This window comes from Rhamphochromis longiceps, linkage group LG18, assembly GCF_057381845.1.
Source record: "Rhamphochromis longiceps isolate RC_006_pf linkage group LG18, R_longiceps_female_GT1.1, whole genome shotgun sequence".
Taxonomy (NCBI): Eukaryota; Metazoa; Chordata; class Actinopteri; order Cichliformes; family Cichlidae; genus Rhamphochromis; species Rhamphochromis longiceps.
The window spans coordinates 25,560,396-25,577,501 of record NC_140574.1 but is presented as its reverse complement, the minus strand read 5'-3'; the positions used below and the strand labels follow the sequence as shown (position 1 = coordinate 25,577,501).

At 40.3% G+C, this 17,106-nt stretch overlaps 2 protein-coding genes across 4 annotated transcripts in view; one reads left to right on the top strand and one right to left on the bottom strand.

Moving 5' to 3' along the window:
- Positions 1 to 3,403: 3,403 nt before the first annotated feature.
- LOC146648417 (V-type proton ATPase subunit d 1-like) lies at positions 3,404 to 10,832 on the top strand. 2 transcript variants are annotated; one of them, XM_085389116.1, is made up of 8 exons: positions 3,404 to 3,606; positions 3,900 to 4,071; positions 4,357 to 4,535; positions 5,760 to 5,839; positions 6,069 to 6,146; positions 6,251 to 6,427; positions 6,522 to 6,599; positions 7,176 to 10,832. In XM_085389116.1, the coding sequence occupies exons 1-8, from the start codon at positions 3,477 to 3,479 to the stop codon at positions 7,317 to 7,319; spliced, it is 1,038 nt and encodes a 345-aa protein (XP_085245242.1). In that variant the 5' UTR covers positions 3,404 to 3,476; the 3' UTR covers positions 7,320 to 10,832. The 2 variants fall into 2 exon arrangements, with proteins under 2 accessions (XP_085245242.1, XP_085245241.1); XM_085389115.1 differs by having other exon boundaries at positions 3,411 to 3,606; positions 7,146 to 10,832.
- apoltp (apolipoprotein lipid transfer particle homolog) overlaps positions 7,767 to 17,106 on the bottom strand; it is a 41,888-nt gene continuing 32,548 nt past the window's right edge. For both annotated transcript variants that reach the window (XM_085389113.1, XM_085389114.1), the window contains exons 67-74: positions 15,424 to 15,521; positions 14,943 to 15,127; positions 12,363 to 12,562; positions 12,121 to 12,289; positions 11,932 to 12,041; positions 8,411 to 8,518; positions 8,059 to 8,185; positions 7,767 to 7,905 (exon numbers count right to left, since the gene is read on the bottom strand). In XM_085389113.1, the coding sequence (XP_085245239.1) occupies positions 7,895 to 7,905; positions 8,059 to 8,185; positions 8,411 to 8,518; positions 11,932 to 12,041; positions 12,121 to 12,289; positions 12,363 to 12,562; positions 14,943 to 15,127; positions 15,424 to 15,521 (1,008 nt within the window). In that variant the 3' untranslated portion in view covers positions 7,767 to 7,894. The remainder of the gene's footprint in view (positions 7,906 to 8,058; positions 8,186 to 8,410; positions 8,519 to 11,931; positions 12,042 to 12,120; positions 12,290 to 12,362; positions 12,563 to 14,942; positions 15,128 to 15,423; positions 15,522 to 17,106) is intronic.

Here is a 17,106-nt window from a genome sequence, read left to right as displayed (position 1 = left end):
GAGTTCTTCTGTCTTCAGCGGAAAAAAAATACTCACAGAAATCTTTGCACAGTGTTAAAATATCTTAAAACATTATATGTATGCATAAAAAGAGATGGGTGACGTGCTTTTTCATGTATGTAAACAATCTGATATTAACTGTGTGTTGCATTATGGGTATTTCCCACATTTTTGCTGCTTTTGAATATCCTGCTGCTGGGGATACCTGCAAGTAAATTTACTTTGGAACATAAATGTGTTGTTGCTTTTAGACTTAATGAGGACCAAATGGCATTTACTTATGTACCCCACGCCTTGAAAATCAGATATATATGTTTGGACTTGCCTGCCTCTTGTGGATTAAGGAGTTTATATTTTTGCTATTGAATAAACACGCTGTAAGCCTACATTCTCCTTGCATTGCTCCATGTGGAACCTATTAAGATGCTAAAAATCATTTTTAATGATTTGCTACTTTAATGTTGATTTTAGAGTAAATGCGGTACACAGGATTAAAAACAAGAGAGTAAAGAATACGTTACTGCAGGCCGACCTGTCTCTCGTAGTTAAACAGTGACTTAACCAGCATTTTGAGGTTTTCCAGGACAATTATGTGAATAGCAGAAAGATAATAAATATTAGACCTTCTTTTGGAGGCTCAGCTCAGTATCCCGAGGAGATGCACAGAGACTTCTGTGTAAATTCCAAAGGAAAGTGGTTATAAATCCTATCCAGGAAATGTGTGGTCCACATAATATATTATCTTGTCTGGGACACTGTCTGCTTCTGCTTTGAAAAATGGCAAATGGGCAAACTGAACGCCATTTGTCAGTAGTAGTTATGTTATGAATGATTATCCCTTTCATGGAGATCCTTATATGTCCATTATGTCCATGAGCATGAAGGAGTTTAAGACAGGAAAGAGCCAGTGTTACAGAAAAAGGCCTTACAGTTAGCCCTAACCCTAACAACAGAAGACAGAAGAAGATCTTTTATAGCTCCAAAAGTTCCCACATAGCAAGCAGGTCTGGCCCAGATCCAGTATCAAGCCGGCACTGCTGGCTGACTTCTGGCATGATAAATGGCAAAATGGTAAATGACCTGTATTTGTATAGCGCTTTATTTAGTCCCTAAGGATCCCAAAGCGCTTTACACTACATTCAGTCATTCACCCATTCACACACACATTCACACACTGGATGACATACAAATAAGACGTATGTCATCCAGATATGGGCCAGGCCTGGCACAGATGCCACTGTTTATGTGATGGCACGCCGTATCTGGCTCGATTGTGGTTTGGTTTATGTGGCCCAGGCTCATAGAAAACAGGTCTGGCCGGGATCCGGCATCAAGCTGGCACTTCTGACTGACTGGTGTCATGGCAGAGTGTATGTCAACCAGATGTGGGCCAGGTCTGGCAATGATGGCAGTATTTATGTTCCTATTTTCCTATTTTAGTTAGAAGGCCAAATGCCATGTTGCAATACTATACTGCTATGGTAGCCAACGTTTCAAATGCAGGTTTGACAGGTTTGCGAGTGTTCACTTTATCCAAAACCTAGTGAGGGTTTACTCACCTTTACCAGTGGGTGGCTGTAGCTCAGGAGGTAGAGCAGGTCACCTACTAATCAGCAGGTTAGTGGTTTGATCCCTGGCTTCTCCAGTCTGCGTGTCAAGAGTGTGAATGTAGTTAGGAAACACTCAGTTTAGAGAAAGTGGGTGAATGTGGCATGTTGTATAGAAACTTGAGTAATCCGGGAGAGCAGAAAAGCATAATATCAGAATCAGTCCATTCACTGACTTAACAGAATTACGTCATGTTACTTTTGCACTAGTATTTTCTGGCACATGTTAATATTACATGGCTTGATTAAGGTACACATTAGGCTGACATCTGGGGCCAGAACTGAAACTGTTCTGGGCCACCAGTGTGTCTGCAACTGGCCTTGTGCTGGCCCATGTGTGGGTCACCTCTGGCAAACCAGATCTGGGCCACCAAAGAGCCGTCATTCTTTGCGGTATGTGGGCCATGTGTAAGCACTCTGTGTGGGCCAGATCTGGGCCATACCAATTTTGCTATGTGGGCTTCTGGTGAAAAGAAAATTCCAGGTTTTTATTACAAACTGAGATAGACATGGTCAAAAGGATCTGCTGAGTTTTAAACTGAGTATCAGGATGGGAAAGAAACATAATTTAAGATGTGGCAAGGTTGCTGGTGCCAGACAGGCAGGTCTGAGTATTTCAAAAACTATTTCAGAAACTATTTCAGAAACGATCTACTGAGATTATTCTGTATAACCATCTCTAGTTTACATAGAAGAAAAAGGATTAAGGAAGGTTAAAAAAGATTAAAGAAGAAATGGTCAGACGAGAAAAACGGGACTTCTCTGAGTTGACAGGAAGGCAAAAGCAATAAGCTTCGTTGAATCAATGTATGCAAAAGAGCGTCTTCTACAGCAGCAGAAGACCACATCAGGAGAAATACTTAGCCTGATGAATCTCGATTTTCTGCTGCAACATTCAGATAGCAGAGTCAGAATCTGGCATAAACAACATGAAAGGACAGCTCCACCCTCTCTTGAATCAGTTGTTCAGGCTGCTAGTGGTGGAGGATATATTGTTGATGCATGTTGAATCCGTGATCATCGCTTACACCCATCTTCTGATGATGGCTTCCAATAATATAACGCACCATCTCACAAAGCTGAGATCATCTCAAACTGACAATGGGCTCATTCACTAATAAGTGTTTACACATAAAATCACTGTTAGAGTCATGAAATGTGCACAAAGGTCAATTCTGTTGGACATGTTAGTGAATGAAACACATTTAAAATCCACAGGCTCATGCTCACTGCCTGCCGTCTGCATAATATCTGCATGCTACACACCAACATTTCTCTGTGTGTAAAAAGCAGTGAGTTTTTACAGCTTACAGAAGCCAAAGATTTCAGGAAATCCTGTTTGAGCTCTTTAAAACATTTTTATATGATTTCACAATCACGTTACATTTGCTGCCATCAGCAAAAATGATCTATGAAAACAATGCAGATGTCATCACTAGTAGTCATTAGTCTAGTGTGTATTTTGAACTATTTAGAACAGAAGAGCAGTGAAGCGGACTTTTTAATCCGTGCTTGTTTAGCTTTTTGTTTTGTTTTTTACTTTTTTCACCCGTGCTGTGTGAACAGAGCAAAACAAACAAACAAAAGAAAAACATCAGGGTCTTTATTTCATTTCATTTTTGAAATTCCTGCTACACAGTGGTTCAAACAGAGTGGGTGAATACACACGAGTCAGAATGAATGTGCTAAAAGCAGGAGCTGAGACAGCAAACACTTTTAGCCATGGAATTTCTTGCTGTCAAAGAGGAAGGAAAAATAACAGCATGAACGTTAGTCAGAGAGGGAATTATGCAGAAGCTGATATATATAAAGAAAAGCTAAAATCACGCTGTGACTGCGGCAGTTCTACTCAATAACTCATTTGGCATTATGGCAACATGCGAGGAGCTCAGCTTTAACGTGGATCACGGCTATCTGGAGGGTTTGGTTCGAGGAATGAAAGCTGGGATTCTGTGTCAGACTGATTATCATAATCTGGCCCAGTGTGACACACTAGAGGGTAAGCCTTTTGTATCACCCATGTAATGTGTCATAATATGCAAATGTGCAATACCTGCAGTCTAAAAAATATTATGCACATGTGAGGGGGTGTTGGAAGCAATCTATCTATCTATCTATCTATCTATCTATCTATCTATCTATCTATCTATCTATCTATCTATCTATCTATCTATCTATCTATCTATCTATCGGTGATCAGTACCTTGTTTAACCTTTTCCTGCTTATTTGGAAATGGCAAACTAACAAGCAGTGGAGTATAAAACATTTGATTTGCCATGTCCTCTGCTCAGATATGAAGCTACACCTTCAGAGCACAGACTACGGTAAACTGCTGTCCTCGTCTGAGGGCGATTTGACTGTGTCGCTGCTGGACAGCAAGCTGAGGGAGAATCTGGTGACTGAATTCAGCTGCCTGCGCTCTAATGCCCTGCCACCCCTGTCTACCTTCCTTGACTATATAAGGTGCGCCTAGTCACTGCATGTGCTTTATTTATAGCTTGTGTCACAGGATAAGCAGACGCACTTGAACAGCATCCTGCAGGTTGGCTGCTGCTGAGATTTTCAGCTAAAGAGGACAGTGTTTACGCAGACAGTGGAGACCTTGTGGCAAACGTGGCGAGGTCATCTTTATGTGATGAAAACCTTCCTTCTGCAACACTCTTTGTGGTTTATAAAAATGGGATGAGCAGGAAACATTTTACAGGGTAAAAGGGATATTCAATTCATGTGGTCTCTGTGTTGCCATAGTTACAGCTACATGATCGACAATGTGGTGATGCTGATCACGGGGGCCCTGAAGAACAAAGATGTGTCAGAGCTGCTCCCACGGTGTCACCCACTGGGAGCGTTTGACCAAATGGCAGCCGTGGGTATTGCCCGCACTCCAGCTGAACTGTACTCAGCCATCCTGGTGGACACACCACTAGGTAATCTCTGTTTTTTGTTTTTTAAAATTTCTAATGGCGGCAAAGATGTATATTATTAATATTTAATTATCTTTTAGCTCTAATACACTTGTGAAAGACCATCATTGACTTAAATATCAATGAGTCACTAAAAACACTTTAGTTTAAACACTTTGCACTGATGCATGCAAAAAGAAAACAGGTCCTGCTCACTCATCCTGCTTCATTAACCACAGCTTACTGGAAGTGGTTTGCACACACAAGCTATTAATTTAGTCATTAGAGCATTATGAACCTTTCTGAGTACAGATACAATATTAAATGCCTCACATGACCTCATCAGACTGGATCTTTTTATCAGTTTATTACAGTGATATAACGTTTATTTCTAATGCATAGCATTATGTGGAGCTCTGTCAACACTGAAATGTGTTATATTGTTATTACTCAAAGTATTAAAGTGCTATTCCAAAAACCAAATAACACCAAAAGGAAACAATAATGTTGTTATATTAGTTGTAGTAGAAGTATTAGGAGTAGTGGTGGGAGTGACAGTAGTTTCATATAATCTTAATGCAACAAAAGCAGTGATGAATATGTGTTTTGGATTCAACTTGTTCAGGCTGTGCCCACTTCATAGTTCGATGACTCCCCAAATTAGAATTGGTTTTAACTTTTTTGTGTCCTTTTAGAGGTTCTCAAAGTGAGAAATCAAGATTTTTACTTATAAAAATGTAAAACTAAAAAGTCATTTCTTTCTTTAGGTGTTTTAGAAAATACAACTGTGGCATCTTTTTGGTAAATTTTTGTAGCCTAACGTTTTAGGTGTCAAATGTCAAAGCCAGATTAGCACTAGTCATTAAAAGGCAATGCACGTTTCTGTTTTCTTTTATTTTTTCCTCCTTGGCTGTTAAATCCTCCTAATGTGTTCATAATACCTTCCAAGCAAGTTTGTGGACTGTTAGTTAGCAACAAGCCTAATAAGCTACTTCTTCTTATTTTAGACTTCTCTGGCTCTCTGTTCCCTCAGCACAGCTAAAAATTAGTCAGTGCTAAAAATTTCAGAGTCATAGTTTACCAAAGCTAAGCATGAAGTAATGGGTGTGAGCAGGGATATAGTAAACACAGTTGTGACCATATGTTATTATTCTTCATGTCAGGAGTGGGCTTCCATTTTTAAGGTCTACTTTATAAAAATATTTACAACATACTGAGGGCTACTGTGTTGTTTTATTCTCACCACAGGTCAGTTTTTCCAGGATGCCGTATCTGAGTGCAGCCTGGATGAGATGGAGGCTGAGATCCTGAGAAACAAACTGTATAAGGTGAGCGGAGCATGGCATAAGATGGCATGACTAACCTATCTCAGCTTTGACACCTGTGTTATAGTATTTGTGGACATGCTATAAATATGCAATAAATTCTTTACTATAGTTTATACTACTGTGATAAACATGCTTAACAGCTGCACTTAAGTTTTACTGCCGTGTCTGAACGCGATCTGTTTTTCATGAAATTTGTGCTGATCTCGGTGCCTTTTGTTCTACCGCACAGGCATATTTGCAGTCTTTCCACTCTTTCTGCAAGAGCGTGGGCGGTGCCACAAAGGACGTAATGTGCCCTGTCCTGGAGGTACTCTGGCTTTCTATGATGCATGAGTTTGTTTAACTGAAGTCTTACAAACTACTTGAGATTTGTTTTGCTGTAAATGCCGTGCGCTTTTATGCGTGCTGCAGTTTGAAGCGGACCGGCGGGCCTTCATCATCACCGTGAACTCCTTTGGGACGGATCTCAGCAGTGCAGACAGGAGTGCGCTGTATCCATCCTGTGGCAAACTTTACCCTGGAGGACTGAAACTCCTGGCCCAGGCAGAGGACCATGAGCAGGTCAAGGCTGTGGCTGACTGCTACCCAGTGAGTTTGACCTCATGTCCTTTAAGATGCTGCACGGTTGTTATTGCACATTGAGTCAGACATGTGGTCAGTGTAAACTCAAATTTCCCTGCAGGACTATAAAATGGTTTTTGATGACCCTGAGCCTGGATCAGATTTTAAGACTCTTGAGGACCGATTCTTCGAACAAGAGGTAATAACAGCTTTGTTTTGAACTGTCACGGATTTCTTTCCCACTTTTCAACCTTTTATATAACATTTGAACCAAGCTGACCATTCAGACTTTCAAATATGAAAATCTGACATACAGTCACCAGCCACTTTATTAGGTACACCCCACCTAGTTGGAGCTCCTTTTGTCTTCAGAGCTACTTGAATTTTTAGTAGCACAGATTCAGATTCACAGATGTGCTCTCCTAGAAGATGCTCTTCTGCACACCTTGGTTGTAACTTGGTTATCAGACTGTTGCATTCCTAGTTTAAAGCAGCCTGGCCATTGTCCCATGACTTCTAGCTTCTATGAGAACTGCAGCTCACTGGATATTTTCATGTTTTAGGCCTCTGTAAACCCCAGAGATGACTCTATCATGTTTAAAATCACGTTAATCACCTGCTGAAAGTATATATATTTGTAAGAAAGTACAGGTGATTAATTTAAATTTAGTATTAGTATGTACTTTTCTTGTTAGGCTGCCCTGACTGTAGATTCTTGCAGCTTACACATCTATCATTTTTCCAGGTGAAGCTGAACATACTTTCTTTCCTGCAGCAGTTCCACTTTGGAGTATTTTACTCTTACATCAAACTTAAGGAGCAGGAGAGTCGGAACATTGTGTGGATTGCCGAATGTGTCACACAAAGACAGAAGTCAAAGATACACAACTACATACCCATCTTCCAAAAGACCAGTTAACTAAGAAACAAGGATGTTTTACTACGTTTTAGTACGGATTAGTAAATGTGGTGGACCAAAGTGAGTCTTCAGCATCTTCACTGTTTGCACTACAAACCACAGCCTTGGTGTTACACTGTTATAGCACATCTGTTCCTCATGTGTATTGAGTTTCAAGACCTGATCGCTTACGCCTCAAATTGTTTGAAAGAAATTACTCTTTTTAATTCCAGACTTTGTGTTAATAATTGTCCTGGTCACAAAACAAAGTCTGAAAGGAATGATATTCAATAAAAAGCTGGTTTCAGCCGCTCCCTCCTCACAATGCACTGACACAAATCTTTAAAAAAAATGTTTTTATTACTTGCTACAGTGAATGTGTTTACATTCACATTAATGGGATAATCAACGCACGTCTAAACAGGACAAAAGCGTCACAGGAGGTACAAGAATGTGTGACTACACAGTGGAGTACAACATAAAAGTACGAAGGCAATATGGCACAAACAGTGGTATAAAGAGTAAAGCTGTCCGTTATAGCAGCTCACAGAGGTCAGAAACTGGCCATTTTTGCTCTTCATTAGCTTGTCCTTCCTTTACACTTTCACTAAAACAGAAACACACACACACACACACACACAAAACAAGTTAAAACTACATGCAAAATATACATTTTGCATGTCTGAATTAAAAAAACTTGCCACAAATACACATTAATACAAGAATAATCATGCATGTCTTATTCAGTGGCCTAACTCACTGCAGTGAACGGGGACCTCCATGGGTATGTAGTTCTGCTGGCAGAGGTGAGCGAAAGCAAATGCTAATCTGCAGGGTGCTCTCGATGAGCTGAGTTTACACACAGACATGAACTGACTGGGATCCACCTGACAACACAAACGCAGGTTTGTGAAAAAATCACATGTGATCAACCAAAAAGAGAAAAAAAAGGAAAAAAGATGGAGATGGGGAAAACAGAAAGGTTTTCATATTTATCTGTTTAAACTTCCCTCCACGACGAGCTTTCCAAACATAAATGGGATATTAATAAAAATGTTCTGGTGAAGAAACCACCAGGACATGCCTGCTGTGTGGGTTTTTTTGTTACTCACCACCCTGAAACAAGAGCTGAGGGGAGAATCGGGAGAAGAGAACAAAGCGTCACAGCTCGCTGGACTGACGGCTGCTGTCGCAGAAGGTTTGATGCATGTAGGTTTCATCTAAAGTCACAAACAAGCGGGCAAAGCTAAGGAGAACCTCGAGGCTGACAAAAACTCTGCAAACATTTGTAGACACAAGATTTCACAATTTCATTGAAACTCGATTTCAGGAAATATTGGGATGTTGTCTGAAATACAAATTAAAGCAGAACGCAGTGATTTGAAAATGATTTAACCACCGAGAACCAAAACCACAAATCAAATGTTGATGCTGTTCATTCTGTATTTGATCCCAGCAAAACGTTCCCCCCAAAATATTTATGCGGGAGTATGTTTCCCATTATCGTGTATCATTTTTAATACTTTCCAAATGTTTGGTAGATGAAATTAATGGCTCTCGCTTGGAACGCAAACTGTTTTCATAATTCCTGTTTGCATACAAAAGTTCAACGTAAACTTGATTGTCATCTCTGCTATATACAGTTCAGTATATAGAGACAGGAGACGACGAGGCTCGAGTTCCATACAGTGCAAAAGAACAACAATAAATCCGGGACCGTGTCATGTGAATGACAATAAAGCTCCTTGAATCCTTGAAATATAGGAAGAGTAAGAATAAGAAGAATAAATATATATACACTTTGAGACTGAGGTAAGGGAGTAAATATACACTTTGAGGTAAAACTTACAATTGAGATTTAAAGTGACTTTGAAGTCATTGTAAGACGTAAACCCTCTTTCAGTTCTGAAGGTTCGATTCCAAGCAGGTCCTACAATACAATCAGGTGAATACAACCTCAAATGAGCAACAATAAATGACTTATTACTAGGGCTGGACCATATGATACCGTTCACGTAATACCGGTATAATGTTGGGCAGCAAAATTAAATATCGCGATAGAATACGGGTAAAACGCGCATGCGCAGTGCCTTTGTTTTCATAGACACATGGCGGAAAAAAGCGTGGCGGCGACGGAGAATGAGAAGGGCGAAAGCGGATCGTTGAATGAAACGGATGAACCAGAACTGGTTTGTATAAATGCTGCAACTTCAGTGGTGTGGAACTGGTTTAGCTTTTGTCCGTCAGATACACAACAAAGCACTATTTTTGGTAGAGCATGCTAGCAGGCCGTCGTTATTACCGTGTTTTTTGGAAATACTGCACACTTAAAATCAATCCTTTGATTTTTCTGAAAATCGACAGCGCCCCTTATAATCCTGTGTGCCTTATGTATGAATTCTGGTTGTGTTTACTGAGCTTGAAACGATGTTATGTGGTACACGGCGCTCAAAAAATCTGTCAAATGTTTTAGTACGACTTTGCTAAGCTACGAAGCCGCACAGCTTGATGGATTGTCGGATTATTACGGCTATCGTAGGCAGGAGCCTCGCGGAGTGATACGTACTGTGCTTCAACATAATATTACCGTGTTGTGTGTGTATAACCTCTTTTTAAGTTTTGTGGATATTATACATGGTTATGCTGAGGACATGTCGGACAATTTCCACTGGAAATGCCTTTTGGTTAAACTGTCAGCAAGGAATTTGCATTTACACTGTTAAATTTTTATATAACTTTAATGCAGATAAAAAACAGCTGCTTGTTTAAGTGAAAATACATTGATGTTTTTTTTTTGCACTAATAAAGTTGTGGAGTCGTAAAGTATTTTGTCTAGTGTCAATTATATCGTGAGTTATATCTTATCGTACATTTTCAAATGTATATCGTGATAAATATTTTGGTCATATTGCCCTGCTCTACTTATTACAGCATGTCATTATTTATTCAACGCAAATAATCTAACATGCAAAAACGCTGCGCATAAAGTCTAACGACACCCTCACTGCTTCCAAAGGAATTAAGAGACTAATTAGCAGATCAAATGCATGAGATTAACTGATCATTAGTGAGTGTGAGCATCTCTATGAAAGCAGATTTTTGGCAGTTTGCTGCTCTGGAGAATTCAGCTGTGTGTTACCACAAAGTGCTCAGAGAAACTGCTAAAAACCCAAGAGCTACATCTCAGACTCCTGGCACGTAAGATCTTAACGTTCGAGACAGTACATTTATAAAATGATTGAATAAGTGTGGCTTATTTGGAAGGACTGCCAGGAGAAAGCCTCTTCCCTCAAAAAACTGTCACGATCTGTGGGAGGCAGGTCACGTTTTCTAGACGATCCAAATGCAGACGCTTGGACTAATCCTAACAAAAGCGAGCCGTTTATTAAGGCTGATCAAAACTTTGCAAAAATACAAAATAAAAGGGAAAAAGTGGACAAAGACTTTCACTAACAGAAAACTAAATGGGGAAAAACTGGTAACAAGGAACATGAGCAAGACACATGGAAGAAGAACGGGCGTTCCGGCACAGGACAGCGGGACAATATGTACACAAGAGGGTGGTGAGAGGAAGTGAAGGCACGGGAAAGGCAGCAGAAACAAATTAGACAAAAAAATCGGAATTGAGCATTAAGACCTGCAGTGTGAACGTAGCCTAAGTCACTGAGTCGACCATGAACTCCTCCGTATACCAAAGTTTTCTACTCAAATATGAGATCATCGGTCTGACAGCTAAAGTTTGGCATCAACTGGGTCATGGAACAGCTGATGGAACGACTGAAAAACATATCATTTGACATGTTGCCATGGCGCACTCAAAGTCCAGATCTCAATCTGACAGAAATGATGTGGCGGGCCCTTCAGAGAGCCGTGCATAAGCAAACGCCCAATGAGCTGAAGCAATGTTGTAAAGACAACAGGGCCAAAATTCCTCCGCAGTGAAGTGAGAGTTGTTGTTCATCTGAAGTCACATTTAATAATTTTAAGACTTGCTGAGGACCAAATCATTTTTATGTAAAACCTTAGAGCTGAAAGAGGATTTTATTTATTTATTTTTATATCTTTCATCACTAACAGGGTGATGACATCAACAGATGACCGAGGAACACATTCCACTTCATGCAATTCCAAACTTATGCTATAATGGATGCTGGAGTTGAAGTGTGTACCACTAACAAGCCTTTCTTTGTCCCTTTCTATTTGCCCCCTGCCAAAAAATTTATTTTTATCAGTCATACAAACAGCTTTCCACTGATCTTAGTACATAAATGGACCCAAGCCCAGAATATTGCTATGCCCAGTGAAGTTTCTGCATCTTGTTTCTGTCTGCTTTTTCTTTCAATGTCAGAGCTTTAACATGTGCTACGGAGTGGTTTATATTTTTTAATGAATTCACTTGAGGGCCTGAAGACCATAACTGTTCATGATTATTTTAATCCTGAGAACATTCCTCGATTATTCAGTCTTTACCCAGTCCTTTTTCACTTTAAAACCTTTTTGTTGTATTTTCGATCAAATGTAGAGTTTAAGTAGAGTTTAAATGATTTACAAATCCTTGAAATCTAGGCTTTATTTCATATTGCACATCTTTTTGAGAACTGGACCATGTGTTGATTAATCTCACTGATCCTACCTGCCAGGTGTAGAGAAAATCCTCCAAGTTTTTAGCCTGAGATCCGTCAAACATAGGAAAATCATTTCCTGCGTCGTTATCGTTGGTCCCAAACAGACCGGTGGAGACACCTGTGCAGGCGAGAAAGGTGTATATGTGTGAGAATATGAAGACAGATATTTATAACGGGCCATGCTGAATCTTTCCCACCATGTAACCATCCATCCAGAGTGAAGCTGCACAATTCAAGCGACAGGTCACATGACACAAACATCCCACGCTGACTGGACACCTGCACCACGTTTGATGCTTTCCTGACTGTCACTCCATCATCAGTGAGAAACGTGTGGCTGACGGCGCCGCTGCAGTCGGTCCTCACCTGTGACACAAGCATTTACTCGTCTTATTCCTCATGGCCTGAACGCTCTTTATTCGTCGAGAGTAACACATACCTGCCCGTTGCGCTGAACGCTGATGGTGTGGTTATTCATTTGTATCAGAAGGAGGTTCTGCGTGTCTGTGCCGAGCAGCAGCGTGAACGACGGATCGCGGCCGACGTCTCGGGCCAGGAGCAGTGGACACGAACCTGGCAGCTCATACAAGTGACCGTCAAACGTCACTACGAACTGATCTGCCACCAACAGAGCTTGGTCTTTGGCGAGATAAGAAGGGAAAAACGAAGAATTCATTGAACCCTCATGTGGTGTTACTCATGCGATGTTGGCAGGTCTGGTGGACTCACTGTTTTACAGGGTTATTAAATCAAAAATCTAAACCATTTTATGATCGGTGTCTTTTTGTATTATTTTGTCTTATTTTTTTTTAACTTGACTCACATATAAAATCTATCTCATGCTCCCGTTTCTTTCATTCAGGGAACATTTCTAAGCTAGAGAAAATTGCTGCGTTTGTATCATTGCGCCTGGATGTTTGTAATGCTTAAAAAAATCTCTGTCCCACATTCACCCTCAGTCTTATGGGAGCCACATCTTCTCAAATATTCCTCATCTCATTCTACATCCAGTAGCGAGCCGCGTTGCCACGTAAAAGTTCAACGTGCTGTTAACAACACTTAAATCACGATTAATGTAAAAAGAAAATCATATTAAAACAATAAACATAAATAAAGACATGAATAAGAAAAGGATGTCAGCAGAAGGCCTGATTAAAAGAAATGTTTTGAACTGTTAATCAGTTAAACTGAGCTGGAGTGTTAAACTGTTCCAGAGCCTCGGTGCCGCAGGACGAAAGGCTCTGACCCCCCGTCGTCTTCAGTCTTGTATGAGCCAACTAGCATATTAGTGAAAACAGCGAGCAGCACTGTGTTTAACACGAAGTAATCTGGAGTGTGTCCGTTTAGCTTCCTACACGACTGTGAGAATTTTAAAAGAAATTCTAAACTCCACTGGCAGCCAATAAAAACAGAGTAAAGTAGGGGTGATGTGAGCTCGCTCGCTAGAGTGCGTTAGGAGTCTGGCTGCAGCATTGAGCGACACACAAAGTCCTGACAATGCAAAACATAAGCTCAAAAAGACAAAACACACCCGAAGGCACACGTGTACACGCTAACAGTCGCGTGAAGTCATCAGAAATATGTTATTTGTTCCGTTCATCATGGAAACTAAAGGGAAGGAATGTGAAGCTGAAATAATAATAATAAATACTTCATGTTGACATGCAGTGCCCTTTTTACCTACGCCTCCACTCATAGCTGGTCTAACTCCATATTTAGTTACTCCATGCTCATTACTACATGTTTACAACGTATAAGTCATTATTTGTTTTTAGACAAGTGCCTCCAGTACTGATTTACTTAGAAGTGTTATGTTGGTTAGATCAGGTATCTTGTGTTATTTGTTGCAGATGTGTTCCAGCCATGACCTAAAGTGTTTTGAATGATGTATTAATTAAATATGAACAAAACAAAACAAAAACCCCTCTATGATGTTTAGTCTAATAATCTAAGATAATACAAAACAAAGCTAACAGTTATGGTCCTGCGTGCTGACACAGAGGTTTTAGTTCTTTGATCTTTAGATTTTTGTTGATTATTCAGTTTTCTTTGTTTTTTTATTGTTTACAATTCGATTCCCTCTTTATTAGTTTATCCTGGTCTTTCACTGTGTGTAAAGCTGCTGCATGTATCCATGGTCTAACCTCTGCACTTGTTAGTTACTTCCTGTTTTATTTTGTTAGTCATTTGTGTCCTTATTGGTTTCATCTGTATCTCGTTACCCTCGTCTGTCCACCCCCCCCTTGTTTACCTCATGTATGAGTACTCCAGCTCTGCCTTTCTCTGCAGTTTTTGAGCATCTGTTTAGTCTCCCAGTGCGTTCTCTGACAGCTCTGGATTGTGCTTCCCTTTTGCCTCTGGATTTCTGTGTCCTTTAGACTTCATCAATCAAAATAAATGCTCACTTTTCCCCATTCAGTCTGTCCTGGGTATTGTTTCTCACCCTACAGCACATAACACTTTACTGACTTTTAAATAATATTTATATGGACTGAAGTGAAGAGGTTATCGAATACCAACTGAGCGTGCCTAAAAAGCACCTCCTGAGGTCCTATTTGCAACAATTACCAGGCTGGTATTGCTACAGCTGGTTTCCATGCAGATACTGAGGCTCGCTCTGCCAGACCTGTCAGTTAAATCCTCACATAAAACATTTCAAACGAGATCTGAGAAAAGACAGAAGAAGAGTACAGTTGAAATACACCAGCCTGGGAACAGTGACAAGTTCTTTTTGAGGTTCTGGGACTCATGAAGTACAAATGGAGAAGGTTAAAAACTGAGTGAACTTTTCCAGAAGTAGTGTGCCTTCCAAAAGTCATCTAAGCAAAGAAAAATATCCAGGAAATCACAAAAGATCCAAGAAAAAAAAGGAAAAAAAGAGAACAGCACGACTTGTACACCCGTAATAAACATCAGCGTTTATGACACCTCGACACTTTGTGTCAATGCAGTCTCAGTAAAATTGATCAACAGCACTGTCATAAACGTGTAAAACGGAGTAATTAAAACGGTGCCTTACGTGTGAAGGGGCTGTCCATGATCTTCCTTTTGAGGCGGTAGAGTTCGGCAGTGGGTCTGACAGCGGCGAGGGTCAGCAGAGGTCTCAGGATCCACTCCTCCAGGAGGATCTCCATCAGCCCAGCGTTGGCCGTCCTTGACCGGGGCAGCTGTGGCAGCGGCACCGACACAATCACTGAACATTCACTGAAAGGAAAAACAAAGGGAAAAAAATCCAACTGGAATCATTTTTATCCATCAGTTGTACTCTGGATCAAAACTTGATCTTTAAACTTCTTGATCGAGTTATTGTTTAAGTTTAAACAGGTCCAGCTTTAGCTACGAACATCTAGGTGCACATAGCTTCGAGAGCATTTCGGTGACTATAATTCAACGTGTAGTTTGTACCTGCAGTGAACCCAAATAAACTGACCATTTTCAAAAGCAAAACCCCCCAAAACAAAACAGTGATATAGCTGTCTTAACTCTGATATGTGTAGTACCTGGGGAAGAATTTGTAGACTGATGCAAGCCGTTTTCTGACTCCAGACAGAGCCATCGCCAGCCTGGTCTCAATCCAGTGGTAGGCATGCTGGCCTGCCTGATTGACACATTGACACATTCATCAGGTTCAAATAGGTCTTTTAGCAAAGGCTGAAACAATGGATGGGAACAATGTGAAAAGCACAGGAGGAAGAGTGGGTGTAAGAGATCGTGACACTTGAGCAACTGTTGTACATCAAAACAATCTATCCCTCTCTATGTTTTACATATACAGCTGCTATGTTTCATACTAATAATGTATGTATGAAATTATGCCCTTTCTCTTTTATTATGATGTGAAAACATTCTAAGAAATAAGTATGAATCAAATAAACATTATGTAGTAGGATAAAAATGTGATATGGGCCAGCCTAAAGCATAAACAACTCATCACTACAAGCTGTCTTTTTCCACAATATTAAATATCAAGAGTATGTATATGTATATATATACATATATATACATATATATATGTATATGTATATGTATATGTACATATATGTGTATATGCATTTAACAAATTTCTCACCATATTTTATTTTGGTGAGAAAGTATTTAGTCAGAGTTTTATGTAAGTGTATTCTAAACCGAACAATCAAGATGTGATTGAAGTGCAAACTTTCACTCAGACATTTAATTCAGGGTGTTTAGCAAAAGTGCTGCATCAAGTGTTTAGGAATTACATCGTGTTTCATACATTATCCCCAATATTTCAAGGCTCAAATCCAATTGGGCATTTGACAGGCAGGCGGTTTCAAGGCCAGGTGAGGCCTGCTCCGTTATGATCCCATGACAAACAAAGACAGGGTATCTGGAGCTGATACCAAGTGAGGGTGGCACAGCGGTGCAGTGGTTAGTACTGGTACCTCAAAGCAAGAGGCTTCTGGGTTCAAATCCTCTGACTGGCTGGGACCTTTTTTTGTAGTTTGTATGATCTCCGTATGCTTGTGTGGTTTTTCTCCAAATATTCCAGCTTCCTCCCACAGTTCACATGCATGCCAGGTTAATCTGTGATTCTAAACTGTCTGTAGGCATAAATGGCTGTCTTTCTCTCTGTACGAGCCCTATAACAGACTTGCAGCCTGTCCAGTATGTACTTCCCATCTCACCCTGTGACAGCTGGGATAGACTCCAGCCCTGCCATGATTCTGAGTTGGATAAGTGGAAGAAGATGGATGGTTGAAGAATCCAAGTGTTGAACTTACATTTGGTATTTTTTTTACTGGAACTCTCAATATTAGGCTCAAAGTGATATAATTCAGGCCATCATTAGACCAAAAACCCAAAATCAACCTGTCAAAGAGAAAAAAAGACTTTGGGAATAGCCAAATATGAAATCTGGTCCATTTTTTAAAAGAAGGAATGCACTGGACACCAAACGGTCTGAGAGACCGCAGACGACAACTAAAGTGGATGATTGCAGAATTCTTTTTTTGGCTCGGGAAAACCATCACAGCAATTCAAGAAAACTCTGGAGGAGGCGGCTGTATCATTGTCAAAGCCTTCAAACAAGAGACACCTGACACGTGAATCATGCGGCGGGGTTACACTCAACACAAACTCAAGAACGGGAAGGCCAGATCAGACTTTGGGTTTTCAGCCAGAAAATGTCTAAGTGAGCTGGCAACTTATGGGAAAAATAA

What these genes read in the sequence shown, in the direction of transcription:
- LOC146648417 (XM_085389115.1), top strand. Translation starts at nt 3,477, where the DNA reads ATGGCAACATGCGAGGAGCTCAGCTTTAACGTGGATCACGGCTATCTG. An exon ending in CCAGTGTGACACACTAGAGG is followed by an intron (nt 3,607 to 3,899) that starts GTAAGCCTTTTG and finishes TCCTCTGCTCAG; the next exon opens with ATATGAAGCTACACCTTCAG. An exon ending in CCTGGTGGACACACCACTAG is followed by an intron (nt 4,536 to 5,759) that starts GTAATCTCTGTT and finishes TTCTCACCACAG; the next exon opens with GTCAGTTTTTCCAGGATGCC.